General features: G+C 40.0%; 1 protein-coding gene across 1 annotated transcript in view; it reads right to left on the reverse strand.

Moving 5' to 3' along the window:
- Positions 1 to 1,565: 1,565 nt before the first annotated feature.
- The window catches only part of REEP2 (receptor accessory protein 2), a 30,912-nt gene continuing 12,323 nt past the window's right edge, over positions 1,566 to 20,154 (reverse strand). Inside the window, exons 3-8 of the mRNA XM_048489875.1 lie at positions 17,652 to 17,728; positions 15,682 to 15,802; positions 7,205 to 7,318; positions 6,747 to 6,894; positions 5,453 to 5,610; positions 1,566 to 3,838 (exon numbers count right to left, since the gene is read on the reverse strand). Coding sequence (XP_048345832.1) covers positions 3,764 to 3,838; positions 5,453 to 5,610; positions 6,747 to 6,894; positions 7,205 to 7,318; positions 15,682 to 15,802; positions 17,652 to 17,728 — 693 coding nt within the window. The 3' untranslated portion in view covers positions 1,566 to 3,763. The remainder of the gene's footprint in view (positions 3,839 to 5,452; positions 5,611 to 6,746; positions 6,895 to 7,204; positions 7,319 to 15,681; positions 15,803 to 17,651; positions 17,729 to 20,154) is intronic.

The following is a 20,154-nucleotide window of genomic DNA, read 5'->3' on the forward strand; positions in this document are numbered from 1 at the left end:
GTGGATACAATGCAGGAAATCACTGAACCAATGCCACTTTCTATGAGATCAGAGGTTCTTTGCATTTCAATGAAGCTGCCCAAAATGCTTTAATGATCCTTCACCCTTATATTTGCAGCTAGCCATCTAGAAGAAAATCCTAAATTCTTCCACCATACACTTCCCAATAAATTAGGTGGGAAAAGATGCACTCAGATGATAGTGTTATTTACATGGTGACTGCAGCTATCCCAAGGTAGTTTCATTTATAGAAGCTTTTATCACAAGATAAAAATCATGATAACCTTTCTTAAAGATAGTAGCAGTCAGTGGGGAGAATCCTCCATGCAACAAGATACATAACCCACTTAATGGATTTTTACACAAGTCTGAATCCCTTCTCAGTGAACTAACTGGGAGTTTCAGTACTCAAAATGCTGTTATACTCCACAGGCCTATGCTAGACTACTCTTGAAAGCATGGGGGAGGGTGAGAAAGCAAAGTAAAAAAACATTAGAGCCATGTGTCACAGAACAGCAAACAAAACAGGCTGAAACCTTGGAAAATACTATGCAATGATCCTCTAAGAACATGACACTAGGTTTGTCATGTTCAATTAGACTAAGACAGATGTGCATAATGTAACTAACTGAGCCAGATGCAGCCCTGCAGCCTTATACTGTAGTTTCTCAGGTGCTTGACAACTCCTGTTTTTGCAGATCCTGAAGAACAGCAAAAATGGGAAGTTTACTGAGTCTTGGTTGAGCCGCCACACATAACAAATGTAGCACTCTTCTAACATAGAGTGCTAAATAACCCGAAGCCTAAATAAAGCCCAAAATATTCTGAGGGACCCGTCTCATCCAGCACACTCTCTTTTTAAACTGTTACCATCTGGCAGACGATACAGGGCCCTCAGAACTAGGACAAAGAGGCTTAGAGACAGCTTCTACTCTAGAGCTGTGGCTATGCTAAACTCCGCTGCTTCATATTGATGTATTTGGGGCTGTGTAGGGATGGGGGAGGAAGGGGAAAGTGAGGATGATGTATGAGTCTGAAATTGTGTGCTTCGAGGAATGCTGCTGTAAATTTCGTTCTGCGTGCACAATGACAATAAAATGCTTATGCTTATGCTAACATAGCAATGCTCTTAAAGAATTCAGAATTATTTGTGACAGATTTGATTTTGGGGGTGGACGGTTACCCTCAGCATTCCTACTGCAGAACCTTGTACCTCCTTGGAATCCGCACAGGGGCTGGCCACAGCTGCAGGAGAGTCTGTTCCTGCAGGGCAAAGTTAGTAAACCTGATCTCAGGCCATCAACTTCTATGCAAAATCATTCACCTTACACAAAGAGTCACAGGGGATCCCCTAAAAAGTATAAAATGTGCTTGTGAAAAATGCAAGACAATATGTACAAGCAAAAACCACAGTGCATTGTTACGCACAAACAGCAATCAGATAAAGTAGTGCTACTTTGCCAGAAATGCCCTTCCTCCTCTCATACTGTAGAACTAGAAAGGCCTCATTTACAGTCATGACATTATCCAAACACATTTCTTCAAATGATATGGAATACCACTATAAGAAAGAGGAATAGTTTTATATGGAGGCTCCACATTCAATGAGAACCACTCAAGACTAACAGAGCAGGACTAGGAGAGTGATCAGCTGTGTAAAAAGCACATGTTTTGACATTCTCACACTTAGCAAACCAAAGTCAGTTTCCCAACTGCTAAAAGGCTAATCTGAGATTCAGGATTGGCATCCTTGACAAATTACAAAATTTCTTTCATTGTTTGCCAAGTCTTTGGCATTAAACAGCTGCTGCCAAAAGGAAACGGCATGAATGTGAATTGTTCTCTTTTTTCTTGCTAAAGCTGAATTGGCAGGTGTCTAAGAACAAAATACAGTATAAAAGTATGAACATGTCACTGAATTGTAAATAAGACAATGTCCTCTAGAAAAATGCCTAGGCAATCTTAATGGTGGGTCTTCTCTTCACAGTTACTACTGAAATAAGCATAAGCATAAAGGTGTGGTCCTCTACGTTCCATTAGACTCAATGGAACAACTTTTGAATAAAACATCTTTAAGGAAGCAGTGAGTATCAGCCTGTGCTGAGAAAAAAATCAGGATTTTATCCAAAGAACAAAGTAACTACACGGCTATTTCATTGTGCACTGAAACTCATCTCACAATGCCACCCACTTTCAGATCTCGTGAATAAACCTGTAGTGCATTTAAGTGAGGGTTACTGAAACTTGGGCCCCACATGTTACATTGTTCCCATTTAAAGGATGGTGGCTTTGGCACATTCAGAATATGAAGAATGTTATCACAAGGGATTGCAAAGTAGTAGAATTATATACCGTCTCCTCAGTACCCCTGCAATAGGATAGTCTTATGTTAAGGTGGCTGGAATAGAAGAGCTGTTGAAGATTTTTTTCATCCATTTGTTTAAAATTCTAAACAAAAATCAACAAAGCTCTGATCTTCACTACACAGTATGTGATTTCAAGCACTACATAATATTGCCTCTAACTAACTAGAGTTAGCAAGAAGGGAAGATGGTAGAAATGGGTAGTTCCTGAGAGCTGAGTAACATTATTCATTGTGCAGCCACGGAATCTTTTATAGTATCCCCATATTGCAAGACAGCACTCACAAAGGCTCCTGAAATGGCCTGCTATTTTTGCCTGCTCACCAGGCTGCATTGCTCAAGCTCCAGCCTTATATTCTTAGTGCAAATAAAATATTTAAATTCCCAGCAGAACCTTAAACATCAGCCATCCAACCATCCTCCAGATTATTCTGCTTTTACCAACAGTTCTTACCAAAAATGGACTGATCTGGAAAATCTAAAACGTAAAGGCAACTCTGGAGGAAAAGCCAAGTGTTATAGTTGCTGGAGAGCAGCTTTCCAGGATTGCAATACTTCAGAGCAATACTGGCATATATCCACACAGATCCTCTTAACCCTCTTCCCTAACACTATCCTACTTGGGACAAACATGCAAACCATTCTTACTACCCAACTGAATGAAAGCAAAGCTGCAACATCTTCACCCAAGCAAAAAAGAGGCTGCTTGGAAACAGGTACCAGACACTGGTAAAGCAGGCAGCTACTTGCATTCTTACCTTCAACCCCGTCCACAAAACCTACAGTTCCCCACCAAGCCCCTTTCTCCCCCCCCCCTTGACTCATTACCTCAGCCATTAAAAGTGAGCCACTGCCCATGTAGCAAAGCACCAAGCAAGCCATCACTTCAGTCCTTTTCTAGCCAAAACTAGTACGGGTGATTCATTTTTCAGTAACAGTCACTTTGCTTCAGGCACTTCCTAACCACTCCACACAGCAGCTACAGCATGGACATCCAGTGAAATACTGAAATACTGCAGGATGCTCCCCTCCTCCAACTGGAATTTCAGCAGCACCAGTCTTGATTTTTTCCCCACCTCTCTGCTAAAGATGGCTCTAACCCTAATTAAAGAGTGGCTCCAGCAAAGACTTTCCCTATTAGGGTTACACAGAGAGGGAATCCCAAAGCAACAGGCTATATACAGACAGATTAGCGTTTTTCTTCATCACAAGGATGAAAACTTAATAATTCCTGAGGATGGCCATCCTCTGATCTGTGTGCCAAATTTCAGTCACCCTCTCGACTTTGAATGAGCTCTACAAAGCAGTAGCTGTTATGTACATGATTTCCGCTTCCTTTTCCTTGTAGAGTGCCCCTCAAAGAGACAGAAGAACTCTGGGACAGACAGGCTAGGGTGTCGTTACGCTGACTCGCCAGCAGTACTAGAGCCGGTAGCTTTCTTCTTAGGACGAGCTTTCACAGTCTTTTGTGGGGGCTGCAAAACAAGAGAGAGAAGTGCCATGAAATCACATGTATTTACCTAAAGGAAAGACAACCCTGAGTATAAATCGATTACCCTTAACCAATGGAAGACAAGGATGAATCTAAAATGATCCCCCTAGAAAAAGGTTCATGACTGCAACTTGTATGTCAACAGGCTTCTCTTTCTCTTGATGGAACAAGGGGGGAAATGAGCTTTTCTTTCAGGTAAACAGGGGAGTTTCAGGACACAGTAAAGACTTTTAAAAAATCTGAAAGGGCTTTATTCAGTTTTTTTGAGACAACTAAGTGATTACTTCCAGAACTAGGGGAACATTACTTAAGAATATTAATTGATTGCTACCTTATTTTTAACCTAGTATCAATGAAACAACTTAGAATGACCAGGTTTAACAGATATCAGCAGTAACCAAAGATAATTTCTATCAAAGAAAAAAAAGCACTCATAAAGCAATTAGCTGAAAGCACTCAGAGCAAGAACCAACCAACTACTCCAACCTACACACATTTTGTTGCCTTGTAACAATTCATCTCAAGAAATCGCAAAGTGCTTGACAATACATAACAACCAACACACTCAAAGATAATTTGTACTCTGAACTACTCTGAAGGCATGTCTGAATGCACAGGATATGCCCCAGAAGTCTCCCCAGAAACACTCCCCCAAAGAAACCACTTACAGCCTGCACTTGTCCCCCAATCATTTCTGTAATTAGCTGTGATCTACAGCAGGATATCAAGGCAGCTAAACCACAATACAGACACTGACTAGGGATACTTCCACACTAAGGAGTTTTAATGTCCCCATCATGTTACCAGTGTGATATTTTCTCAGTCTGCACTTTTAATGGAGATTCCACATGGCACACAGTAATATGGTATTAGTTGTGCTTTCCTTTTCACGCCAGCTGAACGTTACCATTATATCACCCCTTCATTGCTATCTCTCCACTGTCATCAATCTCCACCCATCCTCTTTTCCCTCTTTAAAACTTTGGGTGCATGAATAATGCTTAAGGAAAATTGCTCAATAACAATAACATTTTAGAAAGCCTTCAGTGTATTCTAGTGCTCAGGAATAATGCAAGCTTTCCATCTCTTGCGTTTGCCTGCTTGTTATAGCATAACTCCGCCCACCCACCCGCCCCCGGCCCCCGGCCCCCGAAACAAGTTTTCCTCTCCCAAGTTTGCTTTATTTCAGGGCAGGGCAGGAGTCTATGGGTGATTGACCCTGTCCTTTTCATGGTTAAATACTGCACTGAGAAACATGAACACTGATTTTAAATTGCCCTCGTTGAGTAGTGAAATGTGATTATGACAGCAAAAAGATGTAAAAAAATTAAAATCCAAAAAATACACAGGGGGTGCTCCTTTTCACTAAATTGGGAAGTGTACCTTCCATATGGGAATATCTCCTGCACAACCACCTGTCCCTATTCAGTCTTAAAGCTGTGATCTATACAATGTAACAAAGTCCAATTGTGCTCTTCAGCAAATAATATATGTAGAAAAGACAAATCCTAAGGTACAGCAGCATATTTTTTAGTATCTTAAGGTACAGCTGGCCACAAAGTCTAGGTGCAACCTATGTAAAACAATTCTAGCTCACCTCAGTCTTTGTCACTTTTTTAGGAACTTTAAGGCTCTGTGTCCGCTTGGGAGCTTTGTCTGCATCATCATCTGATGGGTCCGTTCTGGCATCAGACTGGGTCCCATTATGTTTTTGAGATCCAGACACCTCATCTGCTGAGGAATAGCAGGAAGTACCTAAGGAGAGAACAAGGCTACAATCTGAAATGGAAGTCTACTGTGGGGAAAGAGGTGAGATTTTGAATCCATTCCCCTTCCTACTGAGATGTAGGTATCAGCTCTGGTATTGGAGACCAAATGAAGAAATGCATCTATTCTAGAGAGAAGGGCAGCAAGATAAGAAAAGTACCCCTGGTTTGAATACCATTTTTGCAACTGAACTCCAACCCTGAGCTGCTCGCACCCCCTTTCTGCAGATACTCCATGGCTTATCAATCAGCTACCAGGTTCAATGCAAGGTTCCAGGTATCACCTACAAAGCCCTTAAACGCATTAGGCATGCATCCCTGCAGGGCTGCCTTTTCTGCTATGTTCCACTGTGACACCTCTGCTCATATGAGAAAGCCCTTCTGAAGGTACTACCCTACAAACAGGTAAAATTGGCAACAGGTAAAATTCACATACACTCCCTTTGGTGGCTCTGACCTTGTGTAATGGTGTGCCTGAGGCTATCAGAAAGACCCACACACTTCTGCTGATTTTGCAAAATGTACAAAACAAAATTGTTCAGGAGAACATTCTTGCAGAGGTAGCAAAGTGGCAGCAGCAATGGAGCACCTCAGGAGGTGACTTTTATTATGGGTAAAGTATTTGCAACTACACTGATGTTGTGTATTTTCCCACTGTTCTACAATCCCAGTGCAATTGCATTATTTTGCCTTACTAGAAATCTTTGCTAGATTTAAATGTTGTTATTGTATCTTGTAATGTCTTACAGTGAAAGTAACAATGACCATTTCAACCTATTTAGTATCATTTGAGCAAAGGTAGAATGGAAACACTCATTCTGCCTTTCAGAGCACAGTAGAATACCTATTTCCTGTGGAAGTAAGACTCTTGGGGTAATGGCAGTTGTACATAGTTTCAGTGGGGAGCTTCTTATAGTAGAGATACACTCACTACTGAATAGACACATGTACAACCTTTCTGCTCAAACTGGGCACAGTGGTAGTCTGTTCTGGCTTTTGGCAGAAGACAGATTTGCATATCACTGATTGGTTGGTCCTTTGGTTAATCACACAGCCCGCTCCCCCCTTTCATGTAAGAGGCTGCAGTCCTGACTGGCTAGTCCTCAATCAACAGGTTGCTTGTACCTGAATCATCAACTGTTTCAAGAAGGCCAGTAGCAGAAGTATGCAAGCGTGGTTCAGGGCTCCTTAAATGCACAGTGTCATCATCCCGGATCAAGGTCAGATCCTGCATACTGAAACTCCGTAGCTTTTCAGATAAAACTCCTTGGCCCTTTAAGACACAATAGCAGATTTCAACTATCCATGTGCATTAAATCATTCCAAATGAATCACAGGAAACATACTGGAAATGGTTTATGGCCCACAGGAGGTACAAGGGCAAGATAATGGTATGAAGGACATAGCTTGGCTACCAGATAAAAGAATGAAACTGTCTCATGTTAAAAACAGCTATAGCTAGAAGGAACAGCCCAACAGATGCCAGGAAGCCAGTCTGGGTGATGTGGGGGTGCTGGCATTATACCAAACATTAGTCCAGCAGCACAGAATAGAGCAGACATTGCACACAAGTATGAGGTTACCTTTGCAGCTGCAGTAACTGCTGCATTGGCTGCCAAATTTAATCCTCGCTTGCCAACTCTCATCATAGTTTCATAACTCTTGTCACGGGCCTGGCTGATGTACTCATCAATTTCCTAGGATTTAATTGGGGGAAGATCATATTTAAAGATTAAAACTGTATAACTATAGCCCTCTAGTGAGAGATGCACACTCACGCACAACAATTTTAAAGCCTCCGAGAGTAGGCGTTCATATAGTTGGGACAATGATTTCCTTTATCACACAGATCAGAAATCCTCAGTTTGTCTCACCAAGCAAACTTAAGTCATAGGTAAAGTTGTTCATACCTTCTCAAATACCAAACCCTTCTGTTCAGTGACTAAAGCTTCCAATGCTAAATGGGAATGGTATGGTCAAATGTATATAAAAAAACATGAACAGGTATAGCATGTCCATATGGATAGAAACATACAACTAGACTAATTAACTTAAGCAATATTACATTTTGGCTCTATCAACAAACAGCAGAATTCAGCAGAAAAAGGGAGAAGTTCATACTTCACCCTTCAATAAGAATGGATGCAGAAGAGATAATTTCATTTAATATAAGCAATCCTCCTAGCTAGACTTTGAAGACCTGGAGGAAAAAAACATTTTTCACATGGATGTACCTTACAGCAAGATTAGTATCAGAGCCTTGAAAAACTTCACAGAACAATTTGGGCAGATGTAAGGATAATGCTAAAAGCTAATTTCAATGCAACATGATGTAACAGAGTAGCTGATTATTGATGTATGTATCAGATACTACTCTCAAATTATCTGAGCCTGGAAATAACTCTTTATTTGCTTGTCTGATTCATCCACCCTGGAGAGAATGAAATCCTGATGGACTCCTTTATGTAAGCAATCTATTACTAAAGGTGGCAAAGGAAACCAGCAAGGGAAGCGGTAGGCCCGTTAGATGACAAAGGAACAAAGGGTGTGCTAAAAGATGGCAGGGAGATTGCAGAGAAGCTGAATGAATTCTTTGCATCTGTCTTCACCCAAGAGGAGGTGAGGAACATTCCTGCACCTGAACCAAGCTTCTTAGGAGGCGAATCCGAGGAACTAGCGAAGATAGTGGTAGACAAGGAAGAAGTTCTGGCAGCCATTGATAAACTAAATGTTACCAAATCCCCTGGCCCAGATTGCATTCACCCAAGAGTTCTTAAAGAGCTCAAGCATGAAATTGCTGATCTTCTCACTTTAATATGCAACTTATCCCTGGAATCAGGCTCCATCCCTGAAGACTGGAAGATGGCCAACGTCACACCAATCTTTAAGAAAGGATCTAGGGGGGACCCGGGAAATTACAGGCCAGTCAGTTTGACATCTGTTCCTGGTAAATTAGTAGAGATCTATCATTAAAAGATAAAATTTATAAAACATGTAGAAAAGCAAGACCTGCTGAGAAAGAGTCAGCATGAAAAAACTTTTGCAAAACGAAATCCTGTATTACAAACTTACTAGAGTTCTTTGAGGGGTGTAAGACAGGCATGTGGACAGAGGAGTGAACGATTGGACATTGTCTACTTGGATTTCCAAAAGGCTTTTGACAAAGTTCCTCACCAGAGACTGTTGAGAAAACTCAGCAATGAAGGAATAAGAGGGGAAGTCCCCTATGGATTAAAAACTGGTTGAGGAAACAGGAAACAAAAGAGAATTAAGAGTGTAAATGGGAAGTTCTCTCACAATGGAGGAGAGATGTGAGTAGAGTGTCCCCAAGGATCCGTTTTGGGACCAGTGCTCTTTAACCTATTCATAAATGACCTGGAAGTAGGGGGTGGAGCCTGGTGGCCAAGTTTGCAGAGTGATACCAAATTATGTGGGAGTGGTGAGAACCACAAAGGATTCTTGCAGAAGAGCTCCAAGCGGACCTTGATAAATTAGGTGAGTGGGCTCCAGAAATGGCAAATGCAGTTCAAATGTAGCAGAGATACTGCCAGTGATGATGCACATAGGGGCAAAAAATCCAAACTTCACATACATGCTACAGGGGTCAGTGCTTTATCAGTGCACAGACCAGGAAAGGGATTTAGGCGTCTTAGTTGATAGTTCCATGGGAATGTCAACTCAATGCATGGCAGCTGTGAAAAAGGCAAACTCTATGCTGGGGATAATTAGGAAAGGAATTGAGAATAAAACTTGCAAAGATTGTCATGCCCTTATATAAAAGCAGATGAGGTAGGCGACCCTTGCCAGATACTAGTGTGTCCCAGTTCGGGTAATTGCCATGCATCTCAAAAAGGATATTGAAGAGATAGAAAAAGTGCAAGAAGAAGGGCAAGCAAGGATGACTGAGGGACTGGAGCACCTTCCTATGAGGAGAGGCTGCAGTGTTTGGGACTCTTTAGTTTGGAGAGAGGCGTCTGAGGGGATATGAGTTGAAGTCTACAAAATTATGCATAGGGGTAGAAAATGTTGACAGAGAGAAATTTTTCTCTCTTTCTCACAATACTAGAACCAGGGGGCATTCATTGAAAATGCTGGGGGGGGAAGAATTAGGACTAATAAAAGGAAACACTTCTTCACGCAATGTGTGATTGGTGTTTGGAATATGTTGCCACAGGAGGTGGTGATGGCCACTAACCTGGATAGCTTTAAAAGGGGCTTGGACAGATTTATGGAGGAGAAGTCGATTTATGGCTACCAATCTTGATCCTCCTTGATCTGAGATTGCAAATGCCTTAACAGACCAGGTGATCCGGGGGAGCAACAGCACTTAAGAAGGCCATTGCGTTCACATCCTACATGTGAGCTCCCAAAGGCACCTGGTGGGCCACTGCGAGTAGCAGAGAGCTGGACTAGATGGACTTTGGTCTGATCCAGCTGGCTTGTTCTTATGTTCTTATGTTCTAAAGGTGGATAGCGATTTGGCCTTGTAAATGTCCTGGTCACTCACAAGTTGTATTCATTAGTATACAATTTAGTACTTCAAACTTTTGATTCTCAGGGGCTGACTACACAAAGAAAACTTATCTTGAGACTTTTCTCTGTGCAGTGGGCTTGCAGAGGGCTCTCCGCACATTTATCTGTTTATATGCAAGGAAGCAGCCCAGTACCTGCCCTGCAGCTGCTTACTGAAATCTCAACCAGCCTCTTTTTGCTGTTTCTTTTAACTCTGCCCATCAACAGCCCTAAAGGCACAGATCTTGCTGATACTCTCTAACCCTCTACACACACGCTGTATCTCAGAGATAAATGTAAGTGCAGAAGACAGGCTCTCCAGCTCTGGCTTTCTGCATCTAGGTCCTGACACAGTTCAATAGAGTTCTTGAGCCATTCTAGAGTCTCAATTATTGACTGGAGTAACAGAGCCTTACAACTAGGTAGATTCATGAGACTAGCACTTTTCATTCAGCACAGGACAAAGGAAAATTAGCAATATTTTATTGTTTGATTCCCAACAATTCAAAGTGCTAAATTTGGACTGCAGCAGGGAAATCATGAGTAATACCCAGAATGCTTTATTTAATGACAACATGACTGCTAACATAGTAGACAGATCCCCATCAATAAGATACTTCCTTATTAATGAGGCACAGATTTCTTGTCCTCAGCATTGTTTCGCTCTCACATCTAATACTGAAAACACCCACATGGAGCTTGTCAGAAAACTAAGGGTGTACATTTCAATTCACTGAGTTCTAAGTCTAGATTACAAAATAATTCCTAGAATAGCAGCAGCTGTAATAAAATCATTCAAAATTTTAAGACAATCCTTATTCAGACCACAAAAGTGCTTCACAATATTTACACATAACCAAATGGAACTTTAGAGATTCTAATCAACAATCACTGAATCAGCTGAAGATACACAAGGACTTCATAGTGAAAAGCCATCACTCTACTATTATGAGGTTTTCCAAATGCACTGATTTCCCTGGCTTGGATGCTACTAAAAAGTGGATATTTTCCCCACTTTCTCATAGCATCATGGTGCTTTAGTAAACTTCCAAAGATTTCTTGGCTTTATTACATAATTTCTAAAACCTGTTTTGCCACAATTTTGGGGGGGGGGGGACAACAGCTATGTGAACAATAAAGTCCAGGTTTTGCCTGGTCCCACTCACACTGACACTTTTAAATATTAGTAGTGGTAACTGTTGATATTGTAATACATTAATATGTCAGTTACCAATTTTAAAACCCTGAAAAAGCCTCCTAGGGGGAAGATTCCCAAGATTCCTAAGACATCATATTCCCAAGAGAAAGAATTCCAAGTACCAACGTAATTTGGTTCACACAGGTAACTATGGGCTCAGCCACCCCCAAATTGTTTTTACCCACAACTGGGAAAAACTAACTGTTGTGCACATTATTCCCTTAGGAACAGTAAAATCAAACCACTGTTGAATTCTTCTAGTGAGAAAACAGAAAAGGAGCAAAAGAGTTAAAGTTTTCCTCTCTTCCTCACACTGCTCTCCTTTGACCAAGCAAGTAGCTAAATTTGCAGGGAAAAACTGTTTGAAATAAGCATGGGAAAAATTGTAACATATAGTTGAGCCCTATAACAACTATGTTTAATATTCCAAATTCACTATTCTTCAGAATTAATGGAATCCAATGAAGAGTAGAAACACAACAATTAGTAATTAGTCCAAAACCTCACCATAGAAAAGTACTTTTGGGGAATGATTCTACTGTAAAACATCACATATCAAAGATCTGTGGCAGGAAAATCTACACATCAGTTTGGATCCAGATAAGAATATCCACATGATTATAGTAAGCTCCCCTGTTCAGCACAAAGTTGTCATGTTGCTAAGGATATGCAGATCTCAAAAATTCATGTCTCTCAGTAAGTATGGATATTTCAAGGAATAGAGCTGGACTAGTGGCTAAGAGACTGGGCTACGAAACACAACTTTCTGGGTCAAATATCACCTATTTACTAGGTAGTCAAGTCATAGCAGCAGCTCCACATCTGTAACGTGGGAATATCAGGGAAGATACCCTTTATGGAAAAGGACAGCAAGGAGGCTTTGCTAGTTGCTAAAGCAGAGACAACAGGAATCTTGGGAATAATTAACATTCCACCAAAGCCTCCTTGCTATTGCCAGAAAAAAAGGAAAAGAGAAATCCAGAGCTTCACAGCCCCTGAAACAAAGGAGAACAAGACAGGTCAGCTGGTTAAGCATCTGGGTGAGGATGTGGGGCTGAGCACTATCTATTCATAGTTTTATAAATATTAACTGAAGCTAAAACAGTGAAGACAGAAAGTTGCAGAACTTTCCAGTGTTTTGCAGTAAATGCCACAGGTTACTAATGGCTTGATGCCCAGAAGTCATGGCTTTATCATCTGTGCAGTGAGTTCTGTGAGTTCACTACCATGAAGCCGAGGTGATTAACACGGAAGAACTGGAACAGGTAGAGAGGTCTGAGGATGAGACCGTCAGGTATGTGGTATGGAGATCCACCTCCTATATGGACAACATTTCTGCTGTTACACAGAATGAAGATCTTAAGTGAAGAGGACATCACACTGATCCTTGAAGTGATCGTAAAAAAAGGAAACCATTCTTTGGGTGATGAATGGATATCCACTTATAAGGATATGCTGGGTGGGAGTGACAAGGATGGTCCTAATAGTAGGTGATTTAATAGCTAGAAATATAGAAATGGGTTGGTGACCACATCATGAGTTTTCTGATTGATGCCAAGAAAGCAGAAGTCGTTTCCCATGCAAATAGCCTCTAAGGCAGTGCAGGGAAGGAGCCCATTGTTGTATATAAGTGGGGATATAAGTGGGAGGTTACATTTCTAGGTAGGACACTGAAGTCCAGTATGAAGTTAGCATACTAGAGAAGCTTCTGGTCTGGGAAAACTCAACTCCTAGAAATGATGAAGGAAATTTGTCAGATTGTCTTTGTGGGGACAGAGTGAAAATTGTGGGAAAATGTTCAAGAACAAGTTACTCCCATCTAGAGGAGATAAAGAACCAAATGAAGAAATGTACATGGTAAGAGTGTTTAGGATGGAATGAGATGTGTCAGCATGTATACATCAATATTCAAAGGATCAAAGCTAAGATAGGGAAATTGGAGTGCTTATTACTTAAAGTATTATGTGTTGAAAAGAGAGATTATTCTGTACTGAAGACTGAGAGAGAAAGCCAGTTTGTGCAGTACTGAGAGTGAGAGACTAGAAAAGGAGTGAAATCCTAATATGATCTCACATATGTAAAGAAAGAGAGAGGGAACTGTTGTAAAGTGGAAGTCACCTCAGCAGAAATTGTTGCCTCAGGTTTTTTTTATTTATTGTAAATTATTTCTTGAAACATTTAAGCCAAAGAACATATATAAATAAAATTTTGTTAAATGTACCCTGGAATCCCACACTAGTAATTTCCTCAGGACCACGTAGACCTTCAAATCTGCTTTAAAACTCGGACACACTATTTCAGGGGAAAGTATAAAGGGCTTTGGAATTAAATTCCTGGTAGCAGCAAAATACATACAGAGAAAGGAACAAATAAACATTATTTTGTACTATTATATTTATTTATAAAGAAATTAGAGTGGGCAATGCAATGGCCATCCCTGAATATGAAGCAGAGGGAAGGGGCTGGGGTGAGGGTGGGGCAAGGTTAGTTTAACAAATTAGAATACATAACCTGACTAACCTTTTCTGATAGCATTTTACAGTACTAGTCAGGTTTGAAAAAGCATGTGTCCTTTGCAATTATTGTCAGGCAAGTGTGACACACTCTAGTATCTGTATACAAAAAAAGTACCAAAAGTCACAGCACTCATACAGAGAGCCAATGATCTATGAATCATGTACAGCCTGCCAAGCTCATTAAAACCCACTGGTATCACCAGTGAAAACACCAGCCCAAAGAGTTATCTGTAGCAAATTCCCATTGTTGAGCATTGTGCTAATATATTTGTCCTTTTTCCTTCTGAATTCCCAGACACTCCCTGCATCAAATTCTGTGATAACATAATAAGTTCATTTTATACTAGCTATTTAAGTTTGGAATTGCTACAGCTCATTCACTCACTGGCTGCTTCCATACACACTCCTTGTTCCCCACCAAACTACAGTGTGTGTGTGTGTGTGTGTGTGTGTGTGTGTGTGTGTGTGTGTGTGTGTGTGTGTGTGTGTGTGTGTGTGTGTGTGTGTGTTTTCTTTTCTGAGCTTCCATTCCACACTGTTGTGCAGTCACCCATCTTCCAGCTTCTCCTTGGCTGAACTGCATTATTTCTAAAACATAATTTGGTAGTAATTTTTAAGGAAGAATATACTCAATGCAAGTTTTGAATGGGAAAGCACTCCTGCTAGTCTCCTGCTCCCAAGTTGGGGTGTGTGTATGTGTGTGTGTGTGTGTTTAAAGTCAGTAATGGACATATTGCTATGCAGTCACAAACATATTGATATGCTGTTACAATCATGGTGCTGCAAATCAATTATTTATCCATTCTTTTTCAAGGGAAAATTAAAGTGCTGAATTTCACTTTGCAAGCACAGCCACTCGAATTTTTAATTTTTTAAAAGAATATTCCAGCACTATTACCAAGTATAGTAAAAATGGAGGGGGGAGGAATTACAATTGTTTGCTTGCAAAATGAAATGTAGTACTCAATTCTCTGACTGAACAAGAACTGATAACAACTGATTTGTGAATGCTGTGTTCAGCCTTGGAAAAAAGAGGTCGTTAATTAAATTGGAAGTAGAGGAAAAATAATAAAACTTATAGGGACAGAATCCCTGAGAAGTCAGTTTTGACCATACTAAGTAACTTGGAATTGAGGTTGCCTTTTAAAAAAATTGCCACAAGGTTTGAAAAAAGATGGGAAGAGAAACCGGAAGAAGGTTGGAATGCAACATCACCTGGATTTTCCATTTAAAAGTGGTTGCAATCACTCAGGGATAATTTACTGTTTTGCTCTCATGACTGATGTGACAAGGAGCTTCCATATGTACTTCCCTCTCGCATCTGTCATGTCTCCACCCCAGCCACTAGCAGGGTAGGGTTTTTTGCTAATTTCCCAAACAGATTTTAGTGGGTGTATTCAGTGGGTATAATTGATTTGCAGCACCACGATTGGCCAGGAAGTAATTAATTAGACCATAAAGCAAAGGAACAAAAGGAAAACTGCAGGGAAAAGCACTACCCATGGAGAACAAGATTTACTTCCAATCAAACATACAGTAGCATTTTCCTCAGCCTCACTGAAATTTTGATGATTATCCATTAAGTGCCTTATGGAATCTCACAAATACACCTTTGAGTCCTAATTGGGACATGTGAGGTCCAAATTAATGTAATTAAAGTTAAGGCTAACAAAGAACCATTAGGCTGCAAACTAATTTTTCTATAGAAGCAGCAGCCACCACACAATCATTATGAACAGTAACAGTAACAACTAATTTCCAGATCTTTACTGCAACAGAATCGAATGTCACCCAGCTTCCAGCACTAGCAAACAGGGCAAGCTGAAGGAAGTACCTTCTCCTTATTGGAGAGCGTTGGGTGAACAAACTTCCTGTAGAGAACGCTGGAGCCCTTGGTGTAGGGAGAGAGCAGCCAGATCACAAATGCGATTTTCAACTCGAAATAAAAAGGAAACCTGAGAGAGATGGAAAAGGTGGAATCAAGCTCAGGTCAGAGACAGACAAAGACTGACAGTACAGAGAACAGCACAGATGGGATAAGCAAAGGGAAGAGAACACTATAGATGGAACAGCATCAATATGACAAGAGGCCACAAGTGCCTTTACTAAAACATACCTTGCAGAAATCTCAGCTCCTGCATAGCCTTGCTAAACCCATTCAAAGGGTTACTCTTCACTCTCATAAATATAGAGTTACGTTCTGGCAGAAAATACCATGTCCATGGCAGCCATAAAAGACTATAACTATCAAGAACTGTGTAAAGAATTGGCCCTGTACCTGTGAATATCTGACCTCTTCAACCAGCTTATCATGTTCAGTAAAGTCTTCTAGTTAAACCTTATTACTGTCAGATTCATGTTTTAAACAGAGCTATTGACCCTTTAATGCACTTGTTACTGTAGGATTACAGCATCAGTTCTACTCTAAATACCCAGTACAGACAAGTAAGTCTGTTCAATGCAGCTCACAATCTTCCTAGTATATACTGCTGAGCACAAATCTTGAACTATTCTTTCACAAAGCACAAGATATACACATGAGATATAACATTGAAAGAATCTACAATTCTTGATTTGAACTAGATGTGCTTAAAATTTACTCTCGGAAAAAAGGCTTCCATTACTATATTTTGTTTCAGGTTTCAGAGTTTGTTTTGTTTTTTAATTACCTACACATACAATTTTTCCAATCATTTTTGAAACTAGTGTTCCCACACTCAGTTATACTCCTTGTGTGTTCCTCAGAGGGCCTTGGATTTTTTTCTTGGTGGGGAGAACAAGAAGTAGAGTAAGGATGCAGGTCTGGCAAATTCACATTTTCAATATATGAAGAATAATATTTTGAAATATTATCACATACACAACAGATTTTAGGCCTCCATTAGAAAATCACATACACAGCACTCAGACACAGGGTTATTGTAAAACTGAAGTCTTTATTATGGCCTTTTCCGCACAAATCACTTAGAACGTCTCCAGAATATTTTCGATTCCCCCCTTTACCACAATGTTTGTCCGTACTCACCTCCTCCAAACGTTTCATTTTTTTGGCTCATCCATTGATTCGATGCCTTGTCAATCTGATGAATCATTGCTTCATGTAATCGCAGGTTTACTCACGAGTAAATTTACCCGCGTGTAAGAGAAACTGCAGGAAGAAAATCTGTTGAATCGCTGCTTCGTGTGATTACGGGTTTACTCGAGAGTAAATTTACCCACACAAGAGAAAATGCGATGGGGAGAGGAGTGAGAAAAACAGCCAAAAATATAAAATGCCCGAAATGATGAAAACCAAGAGGCAAAGGGGAAAGGAGTGAGGTGGGGCACACGAAAAAATGGCAGGTCATTTTTTCAGCATTTCTGCATAATCTGCATTTGCTATGAAGGACATTAAAATTGCACATTTGCAGTCTAATGTGATACTGCACACAGCCTTAAGTGCCAAATAATGCACTTTCATTGAGACTGGATTTTGCATATTGTATTTTAGTATTTTTATAATATTGCATTTGTATACTGCCGCTTAATATAGAGCACTGCAATTTCATAGAATTGTAACCTCGGGGGTTTTTTATTGTATTGTTGTAAGTTTTTTCAACAAAACCCTTCCTTTTGTTGTATGGAAAATGAAGTGTGGAACACCACAGAGGAAACAATTTTCCCAGAACGTTTCCCAGAAACGTTTTAAATGACTTGCATGGAAAAGGCCTATAGCTCAAGCACAGAAGCCAATTCTAGAAAAATGTTTGGAAAAGGAAGCTAATAGACCCCCTGCTTCCCTTCTAAGACTGGCTGAGAACTTACCAAGAGAGAATAATATCTGTGAGTGTCTCTGCTGTAGTGAAGAAGGCAAACACAATCCAATACATCATCCACTTGACCTGTGATACAGAAGATACTGTTAGAAATCAGTCAAGCATCAGCACCCACATTACATAAATACGGGTTGATATCAAATCCATTAAGCCAGTTCTATACACTTATGTTCATTTTCATGTGTCAGCAATTCAAAAGTTCAAACCAACATTTGGTCTGTCCTAAATTCCCTTCTTCAGTGCCTGGTTGCAAAGTAGAGGAAAATTAAGTCCCATAAACAGAGATTCTTTCTTCTTAGTTCCTATAGTCCTTAGTTCCTATAGCTGTTCTCCTTTGTAAAGAGACCAGTTGAAATGAATCTCAGGACTCCAGTCATTTACTAAGGGTACTACCCTTCGCAAACAACAGGAATCCTGAATTTCCTATTAAGTATATTTCGGCTGCCTGCTTTACACTATCATGCACATTTCCCCTGCAACATTTGCACAAAGGGCATCAGGTGCAACTTGTTCTCAACAACTAATCACATTACATTAAACATAGAGATGGAAATCTTGCAAATCCTATTTATAACAATTGCTTTTGTTTGCCCAGCCAACCATACCAATTTTTCCTATTCATTGCTTTTTCTATTGTCCTCAGATACTGCCTTTTTCAAAAAGTTGTTTCTAGAGCGTATCCCACCCCCCACCGCTGCCAACACTTGGTTGTATTTGCCACAGCTGTATTGTTTACTAAAAATGCCTAACAGCTTCTGCAATGAGATAACACAGGAAACAAAATAAATGCACTTACAAATCAACACTGTCATCATTTAAAAATCCAGTTCTTAATAGAAAGTTCCAATATCTACATTTTTCTAGGGACAATTCAACTTCTCCAGAACAAGCCAGCAAGTGTCGATATAGAATGGGCCACTAATAGCAGAGCACATTATCAAATACTAAATTACTATTCTATGAAACTCAACATTCAGAAGAGGGGATTCCGGTGGGAGGATTGATGGTGTGTTGATGCCTCTGTAAACTGTGGAGGAGTGTTGCAGCTAGAATACTGGCTGATAGGTGTAAATCACCAGCCAAATATTCACTCTGGATAAAGTGGTTGGGAGATAACCCGTGGTGCCTTAAGAAGCTTTCCTCCTGAGTAATTTGTGGAAATGAAGGTTTTTATAACTGGGTTGAGGGCTCGGAGACTAGATGGACCATCCACAGCTTACAGCTACAAGAAATAGAGATGGACTTTCAAACAACCAACCCCCATTTCTTCGCTACTGGAAGATAATCAGTCATATAAAGAGATTGTCTGCACTGAGGACAGCAACCTGGTGATGAGATAGTCCTTTTCTCTGAGAACTATACATCAGCACCAAACTTTAAAGGAAAAAAGGACTTAATTTGATAGCAGGCATTAGAAAGGGCAAATGTAAGAAAGGGTATTCCTGTGATATACTTTATTTTTTATTCAAATACAAATATTTTTTCTTTTGTGACACAAGTGTGTTTGAGCGAAGGCTGCTGTGGAAAAGGTTTAGATTGGATATAAATAAAAAGGCTCCCCACTCCCATTGCTGTGTTGAGTCTGACCTGGAAGAACCGGTTGCTATGCAAACCCTGGAATGCAAATAGATTAACTTGCAGATCTGTGGATAATTTAAGACATCTGCTGGAGAAAGAGACACTGGCAGTTTTTTTAAAATTTGGAGCAGATTTCATCATGAGATGAGTGAAAAATCTATGGAGAAAACTCCAAAAAAAATCAGTTACACCTGAGAACATGAAAAAATACTTTGAACAGTTAATAGATAAATTGGAGAAATCTGAAAAAATGATGGAGATGTTTAACAAAATGGATTATAGGCTTTTAACAGTGAAAGGAGAGATGGCAGAAGATGTTAAGAAACTGGAAAGTTTGATGAACCAAGCATTGGAGAAATAAAACAAGCTAATGACAATGTTGGAACCCTTTAAAAGAAAACAGAATTTTAAAAAGTATGGAAAGAGAAATGGACAGTCTTGCTCTGCTGGAACTGAGGCAAATAATTGTATTAGAGATTCAGGACTGTGCCTGAGATTGTAAATGGAAATATGAGACAAAGGATTGTAATTGTCTTGGCAGACTTCCTGGGGGTTACAGAGAAAGATATGGAGATGGAAGTTGATAAAGTCTACATGTTAAATTCCAAATATGCTGCAGTGAGAAAAATCCCAAGAGATTTAATTCCGTTTGTCAGGAAGAGGTCAAGAGATCAAATCTTACAAGAGCATTTTGAAACAAGATTGAAAATTCATAATGTGGATATAATTGTTTTCAAAGAAATACCTGCATACAGAATACACCCTTCTAACTGAAAATGTGAAACAGAAGATTAGGTTCTGTTGGGGTAAAGATTAAAGGTGTATCATTTTATTTCAAGCAACACAGATTCAGACTGAATACAATTAAAAGTGTGAGAGAATTTCTCAAAAGATATAAAAAGGATTTCAATGGT

This window comes from Sphaerodactylus townsendi, linkage group LG03 (genome assembly GCF_021028975.2).
Source record: "Sphaerodactylus townsendi isolate TG3544 linkage group LG03, MPM_Stown_v2.3, whole genome shotgun sequence".
Taxonomy (NCBI): domain Eukaryota; kingdom Metazoa; phylum Chordata; class Lepidosauria; order Squamata; family Sphaerodactylidae; genus Sphaerodactylus; species Sphaerodactylus townsendi.